This window comes from Dermochelys coriacea, chromosome 13, assembly GCF_009764565.3.
Source record: "Dermochelys coriacea isolate rDerCor1 chromosome 13, rDerCor1.pri.v4, whole genome shotgun sequence".
In the NCBI taxonomy this organism is placed as follows: domain Eukaryota; kingdom Metazoa; phylum Chordata; order Testudines; family Dermochelyidae; genus Dermochelys; species Dermochelys coriacea.
In genome coordinates this window covers 15,764,715-15,791,063 of record NC_050080.1, presented here as the reverse complement: position 1 = coordinate 15,791,063, position 26,349 = coordinate 15,764,715, and the positions used below count along the sequence as shown (strand labels likewise).

General features: G+C 40.6%; 1 protein-coding gene and 1 long non-coding RNA gene across 9 annotated transcripts in view; one reads left to right on the top strand and one right to left on the bottom strand.

The window, feature by feature from the left end:
* The window catches only part of LOC122456390, a 29,741-nt gene extending 24,582 nt beyond the window's left edge, over positions 1 to 5,159 (top strand). The window contains exon 3 of the long non-coding RNA XR_006275308.1: positions 1,876 to 5,159. This is a non-coding gene — a long non-coding RNA (uncharacterized LOC122456390). The remainder of the gene's footprint in view (positions 1 to 1,875) is intronic.
* The window catches only part of NFATC2 (nuclear factor of activated T cells 2), a 131,084-nt gene that overhangs the window by 34,607 nt on the left and 70,128 nt on the right, over positions 1 to 26,349 (bottom strand). For 7 of the 8 annotated variants that reach the window (XM_038369583.2, XM_038369590.2, XM_038369586.2 and 4 more), the window contains exons 7-9: positions 13,768 to 13,823; positions 12,915 to 13,041; positions 10,113 to 10,808 (exon numbers count right to left, since the gene is read on the bottom strand). In XM_038369583.2, the coding sequence (XP_038225511.1) occupies positions 10,113 to 10,808; positions 12,915 to 13,041; positions 13,768 to 13,823 (879 nt within the window). Of the gene's footprint in view, positions 1 to 2,186; positions 2,346 to 10,112; positions 10,809 to 12,914; positions 13,042 to 13,767; positions 13,824 to 26,349 lie in introns of those variants that run through there. The other variant, XM_043495531.1, reaches the window with a different exon arrangement.

The window sequence follows — 26,349 nt, the reverse complement described above, 5'->3', positions numbered from 1 at the left end:
ATTATGATGACCAGGTGGAAGAAAACTATATTTTAAATGCCTAATCCATAAGGTTTCATTTGTATTAGAAAAGGCCCATCTTTCCAATGCTTTAAGAATTAACAATCATGCTCCAAATGATCATGAGATTGGCTACAAATCATGCAATTTTAAAAGTAATACAGTTGGGGGTTTTTTTATTTGCCTCTTGGTTTCTGAACCTTTGCGGTTCATGTTTCCAAGTTTTATTCCACAACTACAAAGGCTTGAAACTTACTTAAAACAAAAACAAACAAACAAAAACTGATATTCTGACTCCAGGCACTGGGTCCTGGAAAAACATGAAATATTGCAAAACTCACAATAAAATTGCAAGAGCTGGCAATACAGTTGCACTATGAATAAGGCCTTGGATACTGATTATTTGGTTACATTAACACTAAAATGAAGGTACTGATTACAAGGGAGTGAGAGCTGGATGTACTAGCAGAACAGTTACATACATGAAAGCCTCATGTGCTGGGGTCATAAGGAAAAGGACAAATCCTCCACACAATTACAGCCAGTGGATTGCATTAGCCTTGTCAGAAGTACATGGCCATTAGAATCAATTTTTTCAAAATGCAGAGATTTGGGTCTTTAGCTAAGAAACATGTGCAAAGCTCATGTGTCAGAGTAGCAGCCGTGTTAGTCTGTATTCGCAAAAAGAAAAGGAGTACTTGTGGCACCTTAGAGACTAACAAATTTATTTGAGCATAAGCTTTCGTGAGCTACAGCTCACTTCATCGGATGTGATTATTGCCAACGTGACCATCAGAGGCGGTGTGTGCACAAATAGCTAGTGAGGCATCGAGGGAGAAATTACCCCTGTGCATCACTTAGGCCTCGTTTACACTTAAAGGCGTTGGCAGTTTAGCTATGCTGGTATAGTTAAACCAGCAGAGACCTCCTAGTGTAGAAGCAATTATATTGGTATAAAAGTGCTTCTACAAACATAGCTTATCTGGGTTCCCTGAACGGACATAAGCTATGCAGATACAAGCACTTTTATACCAATATAACTGCATCTAGGGCTTAATAGCAATGTCAGCAAAAGAAATCACACACCCCTAATCAACATAACCAGGTGGTGAAACTTTTAAAAGTGTAGACCAAGCCTCACAGCCCCTTGCTAAGGGCTTACATGGTGAAGGGGGGCTATATGGGCCCCAGTGCAGAGGGCGCTTTCTGGGTGCAGTGCAGAGTGATGTAGTTCACCCAAGCCGCAATTTGTTCATACATTTACCTGCTTTGCATGTGCACTTACAGTAACTGCAGGCATGGTCATGCATACAGTTTTTTATCATGCCTTTTATAAATTTGGCCTTTGGGGAAATATTTCAGTTAAAAATAGTAAAGATTTTGATTTAATTAAAATAATCTTTGCACAAGCAACCTAGCAGCCCCTCTGCATATAATGAGCTATTAGGGAGGAGGAAAACTTCTGATATATTTTAACATTATGTTTACACGCTTTACATGCCGACATGTGGTACAATCTAGTGGATAGCACAGAGAACTGGGAATTAGCACTCCTTGTTCTATTTTCACTTTTGCTAGTGACTTCCTGTATGAGCTCGGGCAAGTCACGTAACCGCTGTGTGTCTCAGTTTACCAATCTGTGTCATGCAGACAATAACACTCACCTACCTCCCTAGCTAGTAGTGTTAGGCGTAATTCATTAGTATGTCTCTCCCTAGAGTGAAAGGTGTCCCAGATGTGACAAGTACTGTGGTTATCCCTTTAATTTAAAAGTTCTATGCGAATTGAGCAAGTAAAAGTAAATATATGACCTATTTTGGCAAGTGTCTTCCAGCAGATGTACATCTGATGATGTTCCTATGGTCTTCTTTATAGGAGCTGTCTGCTGCCCATGATTCAGACCGTCTATGGAATGCAATGAGTGTAAAGTAAGTGGACAACAAGTCTGGGAATGGACTTTACTGTGGTCTAGAAGCTTTCAGTTCCCAAATGCATGAACACAATCCTTTTTCAAGTTACTGTTTTTCAGGATTTCAAAATTACAATCGAAAGTTGTTTCATGCCATCTAGAAGCTGACTCCTTGATGCTGATAATCATCATCTGGTTTAGTCTCCAAACAAGCTTGTCTTCCACCAGCGAGTAGATGGGATTTTTTCTTGTCTTGGTGCACTGGTTGTCTGAGAGGCTCTACCCACAAACACAGTGAGCATATATATACCCCTACGTGACTATCAATTCTCCACAGTCTGCGTGCTCTCTTAATGGACTTTGCATGTTCTTCTGAACAGGAAATGCTTTGTCAGAAACTTGCCTGTGGGCATTGTGCTGCACCAATTAAAGATTCCTGAACTCAAGAACAAAGGGATGCCAGTGGAACTGTGCTTTTAATCACTCAGTTCATTTTTTTCCTTCCTCCACAGCTGATTTTGGATGTATGGCGTGTTTTTTGTTTGTTGTTTTATTTTGGTTTGGTTTTTTTGGATAGCTACTCAGGAATGCTGCTAGGGAAACATCTTCCTTTTTACATATGCAGAGAGGATGCTAGGTTATTTGAATTCAATCAAAATATTTACTATTTTTAATTGTAATATTGCCTTGAGCGACAAAAATGTTTAGAATTGGAGTTCCTGGGATTCGTACACAAGTGAAAAAATGCTTGGGCTTTTGTGGTCTTGTTTTGTTTCAAGAGAGACCTGTGAAAAATCAGGTGTGAGCCAACCATGACAATAATAATACCTGGCACTTAGCCAAGTATATGGCACCTTTTCCCCAAGGATTCTTGTGCATTTTACTAACATGCATCAACTTGGCCTCACAACACCTCCTGTGAGGTAGGATAACTGTTAGGATACATTTTTACATAAGAGTACACCAAAGCCCAAAGTCGTTAGGTGACTTGACTTTTTCATGTCCTTGGCAGAGTTGAGAATAGAATGCAGGAGTCCTGCCTCCCATTGTTATGTTCTTTCCACCTCTTTATAATAGATATTAAGCCCTTGAAGGCAAGGACCATCTTTCTGCTCTGAATCTGTACAGCAACTAGCACCATGAAACTCAGGTCTGTGGCTGAGGCTCTTAGGCACTATCGCAATAAAAATAAGTAATAATAACAATAATTAATAAAATGTATGGGGTGCACTGGAACCAAAACATAGAATAGTGACCTCAACTGAGACCAAGTGGATAATGCTGAGTAATAAGAGCTATTGGACCAGCATCAGATTGGCTAATGCAAAGATTTGCTTTAATCCAGGTGAAAAATGCTTGGAGAATGTACAGGCTCTACTCGGAGTCTACTGAATCTATGACCACACCTTCTATGAAAAGTAGTTCTAATTATAAACAGAAAGAGGCTTTTTGATGCAAATGTTTTCTCTACTCAAACCACAGTCCTACAAAATACAAATTCACTATCTTCTATAATGCGAGAAAATAGAAAGAGAAAAAGCCAATTTTTCTCCCTCAACTATAGGCTCCTTTGTGATTTTGTCCAACACTCATAGGTGGAAAAAGAGAGAGCTAAAACCAAACTGTAACGTAAGCATAGGAGACCATGTTCTGTGTAGCCTGAAGTTGAAAGAAACAGCGTGAACTCAGAGAGATAGCTTCACTGAATCCAGTCAAAGAGCTAGATCCTTGGCCCCGGGTAGTTTTCTGTGCTACTCCAGTAGCATGAAGGGGACTTTAAGCTGCCTTAATCATGCAGCTAAGGTTCCCCTTGTGCGGGGGAATCCCCAGCTGACATAAATCTGACATCGTTGGCTTTAGGCCACCTGCTCCTTTACCCGCAGCAGAGGGGGCTGGAGAGGGCAGAGTTGAAGCTCAGTGAGCTGTGATAATCCTGGCCCACAAGAAAGGTCCAATGAAGACTGCTCCAGCTGGAATAAATTAGAGCAGCCCTGTGCCCTGCAACTAACTGCAGGTCCTTCCTCTTCTTTCCTCCCATATAGATATAATCCTCTCCTTCCCTAAATACACAGATGGCCTGCTTCTTGCCCTGAAACATAGCCAGGGCCTTGCACAGGAGCACAGCGGGCCTAAGCCTGCATTGGAGAAGTGAAAGAAGCCTCCCCATTTGCCCCGCCATCAGTGAGTCCCGATGCTCTGAATGTACAAAATGTCTGGGGTCAGATGCAGCCACAGTATGGGCTGGCACCATGGTTGCAGTCCCATCCAATGGGTGGCACAGCAGCTGCACTACTCAGGTGCTCCAGGAAGCACTGTGTTTCCTTGAGATACGCTCCCTCCCACAGCATATCCCTAGGCAGGGCTGCTTTGCATTGGGCACCCAGTGGAAGTCTGTGGCTAATGATACAACCTGGTTCATTATTAGTAAGACAGAAAACAAGAGATGCACACTTCAACTCCTGGACTAGTCCTGGGGACCCTGTAAGGCCTGGTAACTTTCTCAGAGTAGCCGGAAGCATGCAATAGAATAATTTCCTAAGCACCTGGTGACACTTTTGTGTCATGCTGTACAAAGATAAGTAGAATCATCCTGAAGTGTCAATAATCAGAATAAAAATCTCATTTGGGCGACAATTACTGTGGTGTGTGGCAGAACCCACAGAGTAATATCCTGGTCTTAGTGAAGGTGAGTGAAAGTCCTAGGTCATTTATATGTATCACAAGGTGCAGGTTGCAATTTCAGTTCTACTGAAACATCTGTTTCAAGTGCAGTTTTTCTGTGAAATAACTTTGCTATAAAAGGGCTCCACGGAACTGCAAGTCTGATGAACTGCGGACAGTTTTGCCTACCGTCTTCCTTCCCACTGCTCTTCTAATTACTGACACACTGAAAATAATTTAGATATATTGCAGCAGAGAGGCTATTTTGGGGTTTTGAGATGTGGTTAGATAGTTGCGATCTGAATGACAAACGTATTTCTTTGTGAAGTAAAAAAACATGTAACTTATGTATTCTCAGGCTGGAAAATCAATACCACTTTGGAGAGCAGCTACGTATTTATTTACTTATTTAGGGCCAGATTCTACCACCTTTATTTACTCCCACTGAGTCTGTCTAAGGTAGTTTTGTGGCCACTATTTCTGTAGTAACTGAGTGCTTCACAATCATTAACGTATTGATGTCAGTACTCCCTCACCAGGGTATTGTGATTTTTCCATTTTACAGATGGGGAATTGAAGCACATAGAGGCTAAATAGATTCATAGATTCATAGATACAAAGGTCAGAAGGGACCATTATAATCATCTAGTCTGACCTCCTGCACAACGCAGGCCACAGAATCTCACCCACCCACTCCTGCAAAAAACCTCTCACCTATGTCTGAGCTATTGAAGTCCTCAAATCGTGGTTTAAAGACTTCAAGCAGCAGAGAATCCTCCAGCAAGTGACCCGTGTCCCATGCTACAGAGGAAGGCGAAAAACTTCCAGGGCCTCTTCCAATCTGCCCTGGAGGAAAATTCCTTCCCGATCCCAAATATGGCGATCAGCTAAACCCTGAGCATATGGGCAAGATTCACCAGTCAGATACCCAGGAAAGAATTCTCTGTAGTAACTCAGATCCCACCCCATCTAACATCCCATCACAGGCCATTAGGCCTATTTACCATGAATATTTAAAGATCAATTAATTACCAAAATCATGTTATCCCATCATACCATCTCCTCCATAAATTTATCGAGTTTAATCTTAAAGCCAGAGTGACTTGCCCAAGGTCACACAGGAGCTCTGTGACATTGCAGGTACTTGAATCTTTGTAGGCTAGTTCCCTAGCAACTGTGCCTTCCTTTTTGTACCCTAGATTTAGAGACTTCTATGCCTAGTGGCACATGGGGCAATCTACTTTGCCCACTGCTGTCTATCCAGAGCAAGATGTTTGATTCCACTGGAAGTTGTCTCTGTGATGGCAGCAGCCTTTTCAATTATCCTGCGCTAGATCATTCTTTCTCCTCCACACCTTCTCTTTCTTCCAGGTGGAATCCAATCTAAGATGTATCTTGTGCTTCTAACACAGAGTAGCATGGGGGAAATGGTTGAAACAGGTCCAAATCTGAACCCTGGATAAAATCTCCCTGAAGAGCTGGATAGATTTAATTCAGACAACATCCAATTCAAGTTATCTCCATCTGTTTTACATTTCCAAACAGAACCTAAACTACTGAATAGCTTTGTTCTATGCTAACTTTAAATAATGTTATGGAAGCACAAGAAGTTTGTTGGTTCTGCCAGCCCTTGACTGTGACACTAAGGAAGCTGAGAAGAAGATGGAAGTGAGCGGCGGTGGATTAGAAAGGTAGTTAGTGGAAGTGTAACACCAACAAAACCCAGTTGCTAGTGGGTGGGATCGAACCTGGGACCTCTGGAACTTAGTGCCTGAGCCTCTACTGCATGAGCTAAAAACCAACTGGCTGTTAGCTAAGGCTGTAGAGCAGACTCATTTAACTCTTTCCTTAAGTGGTCTCAGTGCCACTAGATGAGACAGAACACCACACTCAGAAGGTGTATGGGTTACACAAGCCAGCTGACCTCTTGTTGTAATGTGGCACACACAAGTGGAACTATCATAGGAAGGCATCACTGATGAGTATGTGTAGCATTTGGGCACAGGAAGTGGCAATATTGTTTGGAGGTGGAACAAGAATCATATTTTAAAAGTAAGATGAAAAGGAAGGGCTACGTGGATTACTCTAATAGTATGTGCCAGCGGCAGGGATCCTTGGAGCCGAGAGTGCACTGGGCAAAGAAAGAGTCATGATCTCAAAAAGAAGAAAAGCTGCAGAGATGGGAGGAGAATTACTACAGGGAGACAACATTACAGACCTGGCAGCAGAAACACAATAAGAGGGCCAGAAGAAATAAAGAGAAATAATAGTAATAAATAATAATAATAATAAATTGTACCCTGTATTTCTCTGGTTGCTTCCAAGATTGTTCAAACATTAATGAACACTATAGCCCTGTGTGGCAGTAGTTGTTATCTCCCATTGAACAGATGAGGAATCGATGGGGCGGGATTTAGCCCAGGTCACACAGGAACTTCATGTCAGAGCTGAGAACAGATTCTTAGTTCCCTGAATTGCAAGACTTCGCATTAACCACAAGAGCAAGGGACTTGGAGACAGAGAGGAGAGGGAAGGATGCAACTATAATACAAAAAAAACCCAAACCAAACCAAAAACCCCACCAATTCTGGCATGTCAGCAAAAATCTAGAGAGAGAAGAACAGGATGAAGGACTAGAAGGAGAAAGATTGGGGAAGGGGAAGAAAAGAGAAGGGAAGCAAGAAACACCAAAACAACCATGGTCTTAGTAGTCACTATGCAGAAGTAGTCAGCTATAGCACAATACAACCATCCAGCTGGTTAAACCTAACAATGAGAAGGGAGAGACAAGGTGGGTGAGGTCATATCTTTTATTGGACAAACTTCTCTTGGTGAAAGAGAAGCTTTGGAGCTACCCAGAGCTCTTCTTCAGATCTTGGAAAGGTACTCAGAATATCACAACTAAATACAAGGTGGAACTAGCCATGGGAATGGTCATCTAAGCATCTACCCAATAAGTATCACAGCAAGATTAATCACCTTTTATAATCTCAGGAGATCGATTCAGCCAAAGGGACTTGTCAAACTTCCATAATTGTATTAATTTGGGTTTCTTTTAATACTATAAAGTGCAAAAATAAATTTTCTAGTTAGCAAAATGTGGTTTTTGTTATATTCTGAATCATTTTTCCCCATGGAAAAGCAAAGTGGTTTTCAAGACCTGAACATTTTAGAATCACGTATTTTGCAAAGAAAAGCATAACTACCCCAAGGGCTACTTCTTAATAAAGTAAACATGTAGGGAAGGGAAATACTAGTGTGAATAGTTCCCCATAGTCCATTTTGGGCATAATACCCTATAATTAATCTGAGAATTCTGAAAATTCAGATGATTGAGAGCTGACCTCTAGTTTTGACCTACAGTGTGCAATATCATGATAATTTGTGCATACTTAATAATTCCATTCCATGAATGGATGTGGCCTCTAGCCTAAAAAATAGCTGAAAGAACCCTCTGAATAAGAATACAGTTTATGCTAAGGATTTTAAGGGCTCCAGTGAGCTATTATGATTTAAACAGGTAAATAAAATGTGTCCAAATGTCAGACCAAAGCAGACCAGACTCTTTTACCCTCGTGTCAATTGCAAAATTTCTCCATAGAAAAGGATTCTGTTCTGTAGTTCTGACTCAGACACAATTCCCACAAACAACTAACTTTGAGCAATATTGTATGCTCAGGGGGCATGCAATTTTTTCATGCTTTTCCGAGACAAAGGCACCTATTGTGAATGTAGGCGCTAATATCCCATAGAGTTCAGTGGAATGTTAGTATACAGACCAGCAGCCAACCTGATGACAAAAATATTCAAACAGAAGCCTGGAATTTCATTCCTAACTCACTGCCAGTCTTTCACTTGCACCCCCTGTTTTGTAACACATGCTGTGAGGTACACTGTGCACCATTCTGATGTACTCATGGTATAGTTGGGCATTACAGACCTGATCCAAAGCCCATTGAAGTCTTTCTTTTAACTTCAGTGGGCTCTGGAACAGGCCCAAAGTTCATCAGCCTTAACTTTGAATTTCCTTATTTTTTCATTTGTATTGCAACCATGAGATTTTTTATGCGTGTCCAATATTTATAGAAAGGTGGAAGAATCTCTGATGCCCTAATATTAAAAGAATGTTAAGACACAGTGGCCACTTTTATTATACAGAAAAATTACCTCGCGCTGTTACAATGCTGCTTTCCCTGAGCAGTCCCTGGTTTTTGCTTACTTTATTTTATTTCAGGTCCAAAAAATACTAGCAAAATACTCTCTGTAGACAAAGATCATTTTATATTTGTAAGAACTGCCCCAGAATGATTGCTGAAATGGGGCCAAGATGACATCAGCTGCCATGGCTGAATGAAGAAGCTCAAACATTTCAAATACAGACTACATTAAGAAGGAAAAAAGTGTGTCTGTGAGGGGTGGGGAATAGGAACCTGTTCTGCCCACAGCAAGCAGCCATGATGATCATATCAGATAAATGTGTCTTCAAATACTCAGTAGTACCTCTGGGTTCACAAAGGAAAACTGACAGGGCTAGAATTTCAAAATCTATACCTGTATAACTGTGCATGCAAAATCACTAAGTATTGTTTGCCTAATTTATACGTTGATTGTCAGAATTGTACGTGCACGCGCATGGGACCAAAATTAGCAATTTGCACGGGTAATACTTGGATTGTGAGTGCAGTCACAGTTACAGCACATGAAAATTAGGTGTGCATTTTTCATACACAATTGCACAATCCAGCCCACTCCACTTATATGCAACATTCTAATCAAGGGCTTCTGCTCCCATGGAAGTAAACATGGGTTTTGCTACTAACTTTAATAGGAACAGGATCAAGCCCCCAAGCCTTAGCTTTATATTTTTTGCCTGCTATGAAATAGTACTAATGTTTAACAAAACAACCAATCAACCAGTTTGCCAATAACTCTTATCTACCTAAGGATAAGCAGGATATATTCAAACAAAGCTTTACTTTTGCTTTTATTCACTGCTAACAGCTAAATTTACTGGGCTCACAACAAAGAAATGACATTGTTTTACTAATCAATGTACTACTGTTCATCTAGAACATCTGCAATAGTTTTGCCTGCAGCACTACCCCATTCATTATGTGTCTTCATGGACTGTTCAAGTATGCTTTTTAAAAATGTATTTATTAAATGTACAAAAGGGTTTTACATTGTGGAATTTGCATTGATATAAATAATTTTTTTAAAAAAACCCACTTTTTGTCGGTTTCTCCATTTTCAACTAACGTTTGGCAAGTGGAAAAAAAATTAGAAACATTTTAAAACCTGACAGCTTCACCCCGTGACTTAAAGACAGAGGTTTTCTATTGACTGTGGAAATGCTTCATTTTTTTGAGTTGCCAAAGTGTGTTGCTATCTACCAAAAATGCAGCTGATGAAAGGCTCTTACATTAAGAAAATATAAAACTTTACAAGGGATGGGTTCTCGCCCTGTCAAGAAGGAGGCCACATTATTTTTGTACAGAGGACCAGATGGAATTATATGTAATAAAAAAAGAATGCTGCTTACCATCATCCAGATATGCCTGGTCCAGGTTCTGTTCCTGTTTAATAGTGACTCCGGCTGGTAATACTTCTTTCTGATCACTAACAGGTGGTCCATTTTTTGCTGCTCTTGGGCTTGTGGCTGTCTGCTGCTGAATCACAGTAGGATATGAACTTGGACTTATCCTTTGTGCTTGATTGACCTGAGGCTGGCTGGGTCTTGCTACATTAGAGGTAAAATTTTCGCAGCACATGATATGCTGGAATTCTTGATGACTTCCACACCTCAGCTGCTGATTGGTTGGAGAATAGTGTATCACGGGAGAAGATTGTTGACTGGTTGGAGAGTGGTGGAGCACAGCTGAGGTTTGGCCTGGGGAACCAGCATGTACCAGCACTGACCTGTGTGCATCTGAAATGGAAACCTGTGTGGCCATCAAACTGGATTGCTGGTAGCCTAGTTGGCTAGGACTGAGACTTTTGCTTCTTTGGTATATTACAGCTGCTGGGTTCTGCTGATGAAATCGAGAATCAGTAGAAGACAGGCCTGAACGCAACTGCTGGCAGGAAGCCATAGTGGCCACAAGACAGGAAGGGGATTCGGTGACCATTGTGTGCTGTGAATAGTAAGGCTGTGTTACTGTTCCCAGACCACTGTGTACTGTATTGCAGATTAAAGCTGGATCATAGTCATCAATGGGCTCTGTTTTGATTGATGGTACTAGAATAAAGCATGCAAAGGACATTATTCTTAATGAGCAACTGAGACACAAAGATTTTTTTTCTCTGGCACTAAGAAGAGACCTAAATCATTATGAGAGTATGTGTGGTTAAGTGCACTCTCCATAAGGGCACTACAGGTAGTAAATTGCTTGAGTGCAATCACGGGAGAATCTCTCGTGAAAGCACTTAGCGTTAGGATGGACAAAAACTTTACCCAAAACTTAAACCTCATATTTCTCAAGGTTCAAACATTCAGAATAGTTTATTATTTTTATTGTTGTGATTTTAATTAATTTTTGGCTTGGTTCTGCAATTTCTAGTTCTAGGCGGAACCCAAAGCAAAACTACAAAGAAACCAGGAGAGAGGCATTCCTCATAGCACTTCTGGCTCCAGTGGAAAAATGGAATTAATAGACAGTTTCTGAGACGTGCTGATATTGCAAGATTTGCAGCCCTGTTTTCCAGTCCAAGAGATTAATTAGAGATCCAAAGGAACAGACTAGGCTTGACCATTTTTATCGCTGTCTTCGAGACCCAATCTTTTTGCATAAGTCCTCCCCAGTAACAATGGCCGACATCATCAATAAAAGGAGAATAAACTCCCATTTGTAAAAGTCAGCTGAATCTTAATGTGATGGGAAAAGAAGGGTTTTTGCAGGCAAATAATGCAATTTTTACTTCTTGTAACCATCCCTACATCTTAATGCCCTGAATCTTAGTGCAGATAAGATTCCGGGCATACCAGGCAGTCTGGACAACAGTTATATAGACAGTAAAAACAACGAGGAGTCCTTGTGGCACCTTACAGACTATCAAATGTATTTGGGCATAAGCTTTTGTGGGCTATAACCCACTTCATCAGATGCATGGAGTGGAAAAAACAGTAAGCAGGTATAAAAATACAGCACATGAAAAGATGGGAGTTGCCGTACCAAGTGGGGGGTCAGTACTAACGAGGCCAATTCAATTAGAGTGGATGTAGCCCATTCCCAACAGTTGACAAGAAGTATCAACAGAGGGAAAATTATTTTATATTCTATTATATAAATTATATTTATACCTGCTTACTGTATTTCTCATTCCATGCATCTGATGAAGTGGGTTTTAGCCCACAAAGGCTTATGCCCAAATAAATGTGCTAGTCTCTAAGGTGCCAAAAGGACTCCTCATTGCTTTTACCGATACAGACAACACGGATACCCCTCTGAAACCTGTAGACAGATAAATTTCTAATGGAATCTTATAGCTTTTTTTAAAGTTTACATTTTGAGGTTCTTTTTGAAACAACAGCATATTTACAAATGTAATTTCACAGTGCAACAATTTAGTGGCAATCAAAAGCCTTAATGATATCCTCTCTCTAACTATGAATCATATAGAGCAGTGAAGCATTTTCCACTAGGGACGGGTGAAATGCTTTGTACTAAGTAAGAACTGATCTGGATGTTTCCCCATCCTTAGAAATTAGTGGCACTGAGATATCATTTCAAAGCTTGAAAAATCCAGTCAGGTTATTTCGTGCTTTCTGGTTTCCACTGAGAAAATCAGCCAAAACTAGGAAGTGCTGGGAATTTCATGAGTAATCCTGTTTCACTTCTTGCTCACCAATTCCACAGGGAAAGAGTTTGAGAAACATCCAAACTTTTCTTTCATATCTAAACTGGCCCTCCATTAAAGAATATGTCCCACTCTTCTCCTTCCCTACTCTAGTACTCCTTTCCCCGGGTTTGATGTTAATTTACTGTGGTACATGTCAACTAGGGAAGGCAATATTCATTGTTTTCCCAGGGTCAGAGCACATAAGCATTTGATCCTGCTCTCACTGAAATCATTTGCAAACTCCTATTGTCATAAATTCCCAGCCCATTGCCTGGGCATCTGATGTAAAGCCCCCTTACATACATATATGTATATATAAAAAAATCTTCCTCCAAAATTACATGCAACCTTTAAACCAAATAACAACTGGTGATCTGGCAATAACTCTGCATTAAATTAGAAAAATTCAGATGATTAGTTAATGACAAAAGAATGAGGTATCGGACTACAAGGCCTGCCCTGTGAGAAATTGTAGCCCCAATCTGCCCTCTGCATAAAGAATTACCTGGGTGATACGTAAAATGCTGTGGCTGACTTCTTTTTCTTTTTCCATTGATGACATAGAAATTCACCTTCACCGGTGTACGGATGTGCTTGTTCCTATACTCTGGTATCTCTACAAAAAGCATGCTCTGAAACAATGAAAGGAGACAATATCCTATTAGAAACTGAAGTCCAATGATCAACAGGCTCTCAGGTAACTACCCCATGGAGTACATATCCTTGGAGGAAGGAAAAGGAATTTTCTTGTTCCCCTCTGAAAAGGAGGATGTGGGGAAAGAAGGGACAGGTGGGTTAGGACTGGAATATTTCTGATATTGGGAAACTGGTTTTTAAGTGTCACATCCTCTATGGCTTCTGTTGCTGATGTCCTGATGTCGAAGAGAAAAGTCTCAGCTAAATATAGAACACACAGAATACTGATTAATGCTTTAGTGCTTTAACTACTCCAATGCACTTGATAAACATGAAATGTAATTATTCAAAATATGTATTTATTACTTTTTTACAATCTGATCCCACTGATCCAACTTCCATAGCAACAGTGCCATTCACTTCCTTAGGAGCAGATAAGGCCCATTGCACTATAAGGGCTGGAACCTAGAAGGCGCTGATGGTGCACTGTAAGGTTACACTGACCTCAGTAGGAGTCAAGGCTGCTCAGCACCTTGCAGAATCAGGCCCTAAATGTAAGTAAAGCAATGCAAACAAAGGGTCCCAGCCTGCAAAGCTCCGACCAGCCTGGACTCCCACTGAAGTCAATGGAAGTTGGAGGTGCTCAGCACCGTGTAGAAGATATTCTCATCATATAGCTGAAAAGCATGGAGTAAAGGACATACATTATTTTGCATACTTACAGGTTGGCTCTTATCTTTATCCACCGTTGCCTCCATCTCCCAGATCTGCTGACCATCTAAAAGTAATTTTACACTATTAACTTACTGGAAAATATTATCAGAAACCTGACTTAAATAAAGTCAAATAAGTCATTAAGGCTCAGATTTAGTACAGCTCTTAAGCACATGCTTAGTTCCAACTGAAGTCAATGGGATTTAAATGTACTTGAGTACTTTCCTGAACAGAAAAAGATTTATGCACATGCTTAAAGTTAAGTACACACTTAAGTGCTTTGCTGAATTGAGGCCCAGCTGATGCTTTATATGTAAATATTAGGAATGTTCAATACAGATGAAACATCTGCTTTTCAGCAAGGCTCTGACTCAGCCAGCAGGACTGACTGAGGGTACAAGGAGGTCAAATGATTTGACCAGAGTCATAGTGTGAGTCAGTGGCTCAGCAGAACCTGGTTGAATCTTCATTGTTTTAACCACAAGACCATGCAAGCTTCATTTTCCTTAATAACATTCATGTTACTGACTGGAGGATTGGTTTCTGGTAAAAAAACTATTATTTATTGAAATATAAGCCCTAATTTTTCATCTTATTTTGGGTGTCATTGGTTTTAAGTGCCCAAATTGAGACACCTGGGGCTTTGATTTTCAGAGATGCTGAGCACCCAGAGCTCTCACTGAAATCACCTGGTAGTGCGAGTGCTCCACACCTATGAAAATCAAAGCCCTAGCTTTCTCTAGTAGTAATTTATAAGGTCAAATTGTTACTGCATTTTTTTTAAACAGGAAAAAAGATATTACCCAAAGTGAAGGGAAAGAGGGAACATTGTTATTATTATTAGAAGATGACTCATCTATTTGTTTTATTTTATTCTACCCAAGCTTTTTAAGAACCATAGTTGGGAAGACAGTTACAAAGTGTCTGATTTCTTTGTGCTATTTGTGTCCTCTTCCTGTTTCGTAGGGGTTTCTGATATGTACTACATGAAGCCTAAATTTACAAGATAGCTATCTATCAACCCATCTACTCTAGCAAGTAATAAAAATAACTTATAGCTAGATAGGCACCTTCAGTATGTCTTTACTCCAAACTTCTGACAACTCCAATAGACATTTACTGTCTGGCTTAATGATGGCCGCTGAAGCACAAAATCCCTTTCTGCTGCCTGTTACATTCATGCACTTCCAGTGAGTTTCATGGAATTACACGGATATAACTGAGAGCAGAATTTGGCCCACAGTAATTCAATCTGTTTTCTTTCTGTTGCTTACTAGTATTATCAGTTGCATAGTCCAAAGTCTCTTAGCAACCCAAGGCTAACAATATTAGGTAAATCATATACCCTGAATAATTTTTCTTTTAAGGGCTGTTCAAAGAAATATACAAAATATGTCCTGTGAAGTGCCTAGCAGTTACTTTTGAGACTGCCCGAAGGCTTTGGGGTCATTGCATATTTAGTCTCTATGAGGTGCAATGTCACTTTGATTGTGTTACACATATTTTTTACATATCCATCTAAAACAGATTATATATACAATGCTCTGCCACTGCATTCTATGGACTGTACCTGCATCAGCCTGGGACATTTCTCACAACAGTACGTGGGTGTCCATTAACACCAATTTAGTTTACTGGCTGCTACTGTAAAACTCTGTGTATTACTGCACATTGATAAAATGGCATCCCAGGTTTTGTGTGTGAAATGTAAACTGTTGGACTGAAATTAAATTTTGCAGAAGCAGAAATACATGTCTCCTTGGAACCTTCATGATTGGACCATATGTTGTGTACGATGCCTACATAAATCTACCCACCTTATTATCTTTATTAGTTGTACTGCTTTCATGCTTCTGAGCCACCTCTTAAGCACATAAAACCTACCTACTAAGAGCAATTTAGTTATCTTACTCAGAGATCAGTTTACTGTAGTATATACTCTACATATGCTGTAGGGCATTTACTTGAATGCACTAAAGCATGTTTAGAGCATGTGACAATAACAAAAAGTTTTATATTAGTAGAATTAAATTAGTAGGGTTCAAAAACTATAGGTATCCAATTGTGCACCTAATTACCATGTGTATACATGCCAGGCAAGCTATTGCATGTACAAATGGTCAATGCAGGGGTTTTGCACATGCATTTTTAATACTAGTGCACAAATTAGGGGCTAAATCTAGCCAGGAATATTTCTTCATTGACCCAAAAAATAATTTGGACGCAGCTTTTTTTTTTTTTTTTTTTAAAGACTTTGAGCCCTGCCGCTAACATTGTCCGTACATTGGATTGGGTTTTCAGTTAGGTGATTTACTTTAAAAATTTTGATGTAGTGTAAAAACTCCTAATAGCTCTCTGAAAATTTGGTTAATATGAATTATGGGAATTGTGCATCCAAATCACTGAGCCAGCACCCAAAACTCTTTCAACAGTTCAACCACTAGCTGAGTGTTTATGCTAGAGGTGGGGGAATCTCCAAAGGTGAGGTTCTGTTGGAAGGTTTCCCTGAAGCTTATACATACGCTTTGGGTCTACAGAACTGGGGTGAAAATCTAATGAAAATCTTGCTTCTCACAAGACTTCTTATTTTTCCTGATGCCTGGAAATTCTGCAAGAGCAGTCTCTCTCTTGTCTTATATTGGGACTTCTGCTTCTGGTCCAAATGGAAGCAAAGAACGCAGGAAAATTAATTGTGAGGATTTTTGTTTTATTTAATGCACTTTGCACCTTTTATGCTCCTTGTTTTCTCTTTATATTCCACTCCCCGTGGCTAATGAGAATTGACATGACAGTTGCACTTGAATGTCTAGTCCGTTTCCTCCCTGCAACCCATAAGCAGAGGCTAATTCCAACTCTAGGAGATATACCTGTGATTAAGCTTAGCCAGGGTGGTGAGTGGCTAGCTGCCCTGAGTATGTATCCATTCAAGATGCTAGGTGTGTACTCAGGACAGCTAGCCCCCCCACGATTTGCGTTGCTGCTGGTACCCTTGTATTTTTGGTGCATGAGATGGATCAGATCTAAAGTAGGTATGTCTCCTCCTGCTGGACTTTACACCTTCCAGCTTGAAGTGTAGACATACCCTAAGTAATAATAACAACATGCCACATTCATGCCAGTGTAACTTCATTGGCTGCCATCAGGGATGAATTTGGCCCAGTATGTGGCTCTTCTATAATGCCTTTCATCCAATGATCTCAAAGCACTTATGCAACAATAAGTAATTAAGTCAGCACCCCTATGAGGTAGATAAGCGGCACCCACTGCTGAAATGCAGCCACCTCTGGGGTGGAATATGGCTGCTGTTTAACAGTGTGCAGCATCACTATACACTGGAGAGCAGAAAGCGAAGAATATTCAATCCAGTTGAAGGTGCAAGGGGATTTGTAGCCCGGATGGAATTACTGGAGTTGGCGTAATCTAACTGCTACTACTACTACTGAATTACTCCACAGGCGAGGCTCTGATTCAAACAGCCTCTCAAGAGGGAGAAAGAATCCCCCTTACATCCATTCTAAGGGCTAGCTGGAGCTGGGTGCACAGGCATAAGTGGGGCCACTCACCCACTTACTCCTTCCCCGCAGTGGAGAGAGCTTTCAAATGGCTGAAGACTTGGCTCCACCCACCGCACTCATTGAACAGAGTAGCTGAGCCAATGCAAGGACTCTGTAGCAGTTTACTACTGTTACAAGTGAGCAGTAAATCACTCTCCCCCCTCCTCTTTCCCCCAACAAGGCAGCGTCAGGGGAGGAATTATGACTCAACATGTCTCTGAGTCACGGTCCCTCCTTTGGGACTACTTCTGAGGTTGTATAGTTTATGCATGGCCCGGAGCTGTGCCTAAAGGCACAATCTACCCCTTTGTCTAAAATCTGGAGGCACAGATTTTTCAGAACTGGACACTCTGTCACCAGGATACTCTGGACAATCATAGCACTGGCATGCAAAAATGCCCAGTTAGATACTCCATTACATGCATGTGCAATCAAACACAAATGCCTACACAACCATTGCAGTGCAAACTGGGACTGCAGATATACATAGGTTATGAAAATCTGGGGCTAGGTGTCAACATTTTCTTATTTATTGTCATCTTTAACACCCTCTCGGATACTTTTTCTTTTGTTACTATACAGGAAGAAAATGTTGAATAATTTCCTTTTAGTACTGAACAGTTCAGTTCCTCCAAAGTGAGCCCGTTGTCTCTTCTATATATATTTATAGCATGTAATGGATTTCCAGAGTGCAGACAGCATAAGCAGGCTGTAATTAGAGTCTGCAAGCCTCTCACCCGATTTGCTGCTTAGCCCTAACATCCCAGAGGACCACTGTGTAAATTAATGGAGAGGATTCCAGAATTTTAATAATGAGCATTTATTTTGGCCACTGCTGTGGACTGTCACAGGTTACAGCTATGCTCCTGTTAACACATTTACTGCTGAAACCTATAGAGTCAGTTGAAATGAAAACACCTTTTTTTTGTGTGTGGCAGCTCTGGGTTTACTCCAGCAAAAACAAGGGCATCTCATGGTTGAAAAGCAGCCCTTACTGAAGGATTCCCTTTGTAGCTGGTCATTATGGTGAAAGGCCATCATACTAACTATTAAGGATTCCTCATAAATCAAAAATACCAAAGAGACAGTTATTGCAATTCCCCTGAATGTAAGAGGAGGAGGAGATCAACAGCAAAAAGTATCTTACAGTAAAATAGTTTATAAATAAATCAATTAGGAGTTGACTGGAGATTATTTTTCTGCTCAAGGAATTGAAGGATAGGGTTAAAGAGGTTGAAAAGCACAGCTGGAGGCAGACACCTTGCAATGGTGCTTACATTGATCTGGTGATGTACTTCACTTTTCACCTGCTGCAGCACATTGTCCCATATACCACTCTGCTAAAGCACCTCCTGCTGTCCTAGTCCTGGGTCTCCACCCAGCTCTGCCAAAGCATCTCAACTCTCAACATGCAAAACTTTCTTTTATTACATTCCTGGTTCTCCATATTACTGCCAGTGCCTCAAAGGCAGATACTTGCTATTTCCGCCCTTGGCATCTTCAAACTACCACGTAAGTGGTACTGTGAGACATGGAAATTCACTACAGATTCCGTTCAATTAATTTTCATTTTTGACCTTTTCTTGTCTTCACATTTAAACCCAGGACTTAATGGATGACAAGCTGGGCACTCATTGTTCCAACCAGTACTTAAATTGATACCTTTGGAAAAGGTGAAGGTTAGAGGCTTGTTTGACACATAATGAAGTTTATGAACTGTTACGAGGTTTTGCCGGTGTAGGTCAGGTACTATAAGTTCTTGAACTTGGAGAGGAGTTAAGAATTAGGATACAGCTGAATGTCAAATTAGCCAAGAAAATCCTATGTGTAAAACCAAAAGCTGACTGGTATATTTCTAGCTACAAGTCTGGGTGCTAGTCTTCCTCTCAGAACTGCATGGGTTAAACAGTTCCTTAACTAACCCTAAAAGCCAGCAGGCACATGCATACAACTTTGAGTCAACTAAACAATGCCGTATGACCGATCCCTAATAACAACTAAGGCAACTAAATGGGACTTTTGACACTATTCTTCCTCAATACAGAATATGATTGTCATAGATCGTGTGCTGTACCCCAGTGTTTATATAACAGAGTTACCATGGCACAGAAGTACTACAGGCAGAGAGTTTTATCCATCAGTAATGCCTAAAACAAAGGCAACACAGGCCTCAGAGTCGTATGCAATACTCAAGAGGCCTGTGAAGCATATGCAAACCACAACAACATTCAATTTGATTTAGTGACTGAGCAGCTGAAACGGCAGTGAAACCTAATGAATCCACGCACAAAAATCAGATGTTGTTTAGACTGAGTTCAAAGTCCATGGGGAACTAACGCCAAGTAAACAAGGAATATATTTATTTTGGGGTTATCATTCTAATGATGACGGATGCTTCTACATGGATCTATTTATGCCCACAGCCGTTAACATTTTCCTACCAAATCTGTCACCAGTGACAATTCCTGTTCTTTAAGCACTGAAACGCTGTTGAATATAAACATTTTGCAGCTCATTCACTGACCTTTATGCTTAAATATCATGTAGCGTGCTCCATCTGTCTTGCTGCTTTTCTTTTATAGTCATGAACACACAAACCCTAATTTTAGATGGTCAATATTTGCTTTTCCCTTAACCCCCATGGCTATGATCAGTGGAGCGAGCTTCTGGCGGAGGAGATGAGGCCATGCATTCATTAAAAAGAGCCCCACTTTACTCTATTTTTTTTCATAACAATAATAATAAAAAGAAACCTCTGAATTGTGCACACCCAGAAAGGTAACTAAAAATTGGAATAAAATGTGAAACAGAGACGCTTCTCTTGGGTTCACTGATGGGACAATCTGGGGCAGCCCTGAACACAAAATACCTTCTACACAGCTGCCAACACAACACATTTCACAAGCATGAAATATGTATAAATGTGGGGGGGAGGGAAGGGGAGAGAGAGATTGAAGGAAAGTTTTAAAATGAACTATTAAAAAGATGTATCTAGTGTAGCTGTAGCCGAGTCTCTCTCTCTCTCTCATCAACAGAAGTTGTTCCAATAAAAGATATTACCTCACCCAACTTGTCCCTCTATTGAAAAGGTGGAATTTTTACCAGGAAGATCAATGCACTGAGAGATGCATGGGTTACTAATACCTATATTATAGTAAAATCTATAGGTCCCATCTGAGATTGAGATGCTATAGCCTTTCTGTAGGCTTGGAAGGATTTGCTTTTTATTGGTAAATATCAATAAATGTTGATTTCACCATGCGCACACACACACCAACCGACAAATAAAATATTTCCACTGAGAATGCTCAATATTTACAGATAGGCAAAGCCAGAAAAACGCTGCTTGAGAAGGTATTAGACATGGATCAAAGGCTATGTATTTTGACAGGACATGTTGACAATTTGTTTTTTAATGGTTGTAAATGTAACATTGACCCCCTTGGTTGTCGTCAGCAAGGATTAACCTGGGACCTTTTGAGCTAAATGCATGAGCCTCTACTGCCTGAGCTAAAAGACTTGTGTCTCTTAATCAACCTGTAGCAGGTTCATCAATCACGAACTGGCCTAGCCACCACTAGAGGGAGACAGAGTGCTGCACGGAACAGGCAGAAGTTGCACAAAGTTTTAACTTAAAAAGAACAGGAGGACTTGTGGCATCTTAGAGACTAACAAATTTATTTGAGCATAAGCTACAGTTCACGAAAGCTTATGCTCAAATAAATTTGTTAGTCTCTAAGGTGCCACAAGTTCTCCTTTTCTTTTTGCAGATACAGACTAACATGGCTGCTACTCTGAAAAGTTTTAACTTGTTGAGTCTCAATGTCTATTGTCATTAAATAATTATTTTCTGACCCCTCTGTCTAATCTACCCCACATAATTTCCTGCAACTGTGAAAATTTAAATTAATAATTGAAAAAGGCTTAAAATAACATCAATATTATCTATTGAAATTAGAAAAAAATGTAAATCTAAGTCTCTCAAGCCTGTTTTTATAGCTGGATGCAAGTAGTTTTCTTCCCCACTGAGCAACATACCCAATGTCAGTCCTGGGGGAACTGCATAGTGTTTCAGAGTAGCAGCCGTGTTAGTCTGTGTTCACAAAAAAGAAAAGGAGTACTTGTGGCACCTTAGAGACTAACAAATTTATTTGAGCATAAGCTTTCGTGAGCTACAGCTCACTTCATCGGATGCATTCAGTGAAGTGAGCTGTAACTCATGAAAGCTTATGCTCAAATAAATTTGTTAGTCTCTAAGGTGCCACAAGTATTCCTTTTCTTTTTTGCATAGTGTTTAGCTATCATAATCATGCTCTCTCCATGAATTAGATAGAAACAAATTTTCAGTCGCCTCTCTGCTTGCTAACAGAGAAAATTGGGCATCGGGCTGGCTGATAATTTACCCCCAAACATGTGTGTAGAACACTGCCCTCCGCTGAACAGACTCAAAACTTCCCCAACTGCATTCTGAAGTAAGGAGGACACAAAAGCACAGCAACAAGCCTTCAGAATGGGTTCTTGCACTTCACTGAACAGCCTAACTGCCCTAGATATTTTCCAAAGTCGCCTTTTATTATTGTGCACAGAGGTAACCAGAATGGGTTACCGAGCTTGACCTAAAATTTGGCCCCAGAGCCACAGAAGAAAACTTAAAGTGGAGGGTGGTGCTGGAAAATGCATTTCAAAATTGTTGGAATCTATTCAGTTCTACACTCTGTTAAAGGTTTGGTAGGCATTTATTTCTGACCCTGTACACCCATTTCTAAAAAAGGGGACATAATGCACTGTAGCTAAACCCACTTTCATGATTTTTTCACCCCTTTATCATCATGTTTACTAAGTCTTCATAAGCACATGAGAGTGGCAATGAAGCCCCTGTGTGCCCTGTTACCTAAAATCAGAGGCTGATCTATCCCTGAAAGGACACCCACTTGAAAACGCATTGCCATTACTACCCAAAGTCAAGGTAGATGAGACCAGCTCCAAGCCGGCTCATTGCCAGGGTCCATGTGAGCAAAGAGTCTCTTGAATTCTGTGTGAGGATTTTATATACCTAATTCAAACTGCATAGCTAAAGGGCCAGCAGATCAACTAAAGAAGGTAAATGTAGCTGGTTTTAGACCTCTAAGCCATAGTAGCCTTGATAGCCGACTTCTCAGTTTTTACCCGTGTGGTTCCCTGTATTTGTTCATTTAATGGTTGTCCTAGTTGGCAAGTCTGTAACCCTACAGTGCAGTGAAATGTTCAGGAAATAGCTGATTTTTGTACTGCTTCAGGGCAGAGAGCTTTAGCACTAAGCCCTGATGAGAGATCTGATTGTGTCAGCACTCTCTGTAGGAATGAATGAGTTGTTAGAAGAATGTAATTCTACCTTTCTAGCCCAAACCATGATCATACCAAAAGTCTTGCTTCAAACTTTGGGGGGAAATCAAAATGTCAATCTGCATTAGGAAAACTTTGCATGATCCTCTGCAGGTCCCTTGTAGTTGTTTTTCTTAATTAGTCAACTAAGTTTTCTCGAACCAGTTACAGCCTTTGCACATTATTCACGATCCCTTATTCATTACTTTGGGATTGTTAACTAGCAGGAAAATGAGCTTTCTGCCTTAGCTAACTGAGCTGGCATGACTGATGGACTGAGACATTCAGGAAATTCTCTTCACAGTTCTCACAAACTGAAGACTAACCGTATTATTCTGTGGATTCAATAGCAGCTGGTAGGTGATTTTAAATTGAAAATGTACATTGCCTTTTAAGGCTCACACCAGTTATTTAAGGGACACTGTGTTAACTTTACATCACACAGTAAGCCCATGTCAACTCCTAAAGAAATTTAGCATGGCTGGTAGGACAGTTGCTTCATCACTAAACGCCTATATAGAATTGCCTCTGGACTTGGCTATTCACAGTGCTTCCAAAATGCATGAAGATTAATATGTCTGATTTTTTATGAGCAGGCGATAGGCTGCCCTCCATCCCACCCCGAGAAGAGCCTAGAAAATTTTTCAAGATGCCCTGAGAACAAAAACTATCACAACTTTGCCAACTCCACTGTTCCAAATGAAGAGACTCCACTTATGGAATGTACAGATACATTCTGGGAGACACTGTTAGGGGATGGCATCTGATCTCAGCCAATGGCATTTCTCCGAGTCACACCACGAAAAGTGAGGTCGGAATGTGGCCCTAGGCAGAGCTCCCCAGGAGCGTCCACTTAGAGATAACTCTCAAAGTTAGAGTTACTGCACCTTGAACACATTTAGAGCTCACCCAAAAAGGGCCACTTAGTTCTTCCTAAGAGTCAAATGCCGTGGACTTTTTTGTTTTGTTTTTGTATCAAAACTCCCATTGCAGTTGTTTGTGGTAAGCTGAAGCCAGTGCTTTCATTTCACTGCGGACTTGAATTTGAGTCACCAGGGCCAAAGATACATGTCAGGGTCTGGGAGGTAAAAGGCCAGAGAATTAGTCATCCACCACTCAACCCCACCCCAAGTCTGACATTTGGTATAGTGAGAACAAGTCTTAGAGGAGCTGTCTATTGTTTAAGGAATTTGACTTGAGTTGCAATGAAACAAAAACAGTAGTTGAGTAGTGAAACAGCAGGGGCAGATTGTAGTTCCAGAGCTGTTCCAAATAATTCTTTAGGCCAATTCATGGAAATATACTTAGGTTTTTTTTTTTTAATAAAATATATATCGGACACATATTTCTATATTTTATTAAACAAAAGCTCCACTAAAAATAAAACCACTGGGAACCTCCATATACTAAAATGAGTCACACCAGGATACAATGACTAAGTGGGAGAATGGGGAATTCCACTACCCACGCCAGCTTTTTATATGATCAATTTGCTTTCAACAGGTGATGGGAGCTTCTCTCACTGCCTTTTGTTTATTCCAAGAAATGTCATTGTTTTTTTTTAAATGCTCTTTAAACAATTAAGTTTCAAAGCTGAATAATCAGGAACAGGCCTGCTTCCACCCAGAGCCCCCATAGTAAACAGTGAGCCAGGGAATCCAAGCCAGTAGTGGCTGCCTGTGTTAATAAGGATTTACCAGCTGTAAAATTCCAAAACCTTGTGTCATACGGGGAAACCTTCCAAAACACTGGATTCCACCCTGTCTCAATGAGTCTCTCACAGCTATGGCAACTCAGCTTCTGCAGCTGCATTTTTAAAATATAAATATATACTTGGTGAATGTATCCTTAGATTTTTTCCCCCTGTTTTGCAGTGAGGTTTTTGAGGGTCCCCAGTTTAACATCTGACAACTTCCCCTTGGAGTGCGAGAATGCCACACCCAAGCGAAAGCATGCAGCTGGAACGGTTGGCAGTGCTTTTTCAGCAACTGTTAGATTGAGAAAAGCAGAATGTCCCATTTACCAACGAAACTTCCAGTCTGCTCAACAGAAAAAAGACAAACTTTAATTTGCCATGAAGGCCGACATAATAAGCATGTAGCATGTTGATGGCTGATGCTCCTCTTCAGCCAAATGCTCAAGCACTGGAATTTATCAAGGCATCTTTGTCTTTCTTCACCCAAAGCACTGCCCTCTACAGTTCGTGCTGAAACCTGACCTCTTTTGGCAACAAAACCTCCCAGCTGGGCTCTGGGCTCCACTCTCAATTCTGCAGACATTTTTCTTTGGGTGGCGTGCAAGCCATAAGGAGAGGAGATTAACTTGTAAGGCAGTCAGTCACCTTTAACTAATATAAAAAGCAGGGGGGACTCCCTGCACAGAGAAGTATAATTTATTGCCCTGAACCATCCCGCTGCTCTGCAGGGGTATATTGGGAGAGGATGTGCATCCAGAAGCATCCGGCATTAAAAGATGGATTGCAATCACAAATGAAAGGACCAGAGAAAATCCTAGCAATCCGGTGCACCAAGAAAGGAGTAATACTAGCACTGTAGCACATTTATTTCATATAGTCGCTGAGAAAAATCTTCTTGATCCATAATCAATTGAGTAATCCCATGTTCAAAGATGACAAGCTCAGATCTATTGAGTCTGTTGCTTTTCCCAGAGTCTACAACTCCTTTTCTGGCCTCTTCTACTGAAAAACAATCAAATTCCTGTTGTTCCTGATCCTGAGTTCTGGGTTCAGTGAGTTATGAAAACAGAAAGTGGTGTGTGTGCATGTGCATGGTGAGATTCTTATAAAATCAGAGAGTGGTATGTTAAACTATAATCTCTTTAAGTCATGTTCTATTGCTCTGGCCACTCTCAAAATTTAAATTTTCCCATTTCAGTTCCTTTGCATTTGAAATTTGCTGTCAGAATTTACTGGGACTTCCTTGGAATCCTGCAAGTTGTTCTCTAGGGTCAGAAAGCAAACCTTTCTGCGGGGAGAAATGGGAGTGCTTTATTGTGGATCCTTAATTTTCCAGGGTGTCATTAAATCCAACAGTACAGTTGTTGAAAATGGCCTGAAATTTTTGTATTTCCCTTGGATGTTTTTGAGGTGAACGGCATGATCATTAATAAACTGGGAGGATTATTAGAAGGTGGCTGTTCCCCTATTTCTCACCTACTTTAGACTTAGTACTATGAAAAAGAGAAGAAGAACATTGCTCTAGGGCAGAGAGTGTACTTCTTTATACTTGGGCACAATGGGGCCCTGACCTTGACTGGGGCTCCTAGGCACTACTGTAATATAAATAAATAACTGCATATTTGAACTATGGCCTGGAAATGCATGCAATTATCCCATTAAGTTGGAACTGTGAAAGTAAAACTTTAGCATTGGGAGGGCATGTGCTTCTAGTGGCTTGTGCCTGAATTTATGCACGTATATGACAATCAATGCAAGTGTGAGTGCATTTGTTTAAATTAAAGGTATGCTGGCAGGTATGGACTGCGGAATGCCTATGTGCACATTCTGGCAGGGCTCTGCACACCAGCAAAACTGTATGTCACTAAACGGCATGCCAGTGACAGCAAAGCACAGAAGGGCACTTCCAGAAGTGGCCTTAATTAGGGCCAGATTTTAAGAGCAACTTCTGCAGCATTCATTTGGATTCAATGGGATCT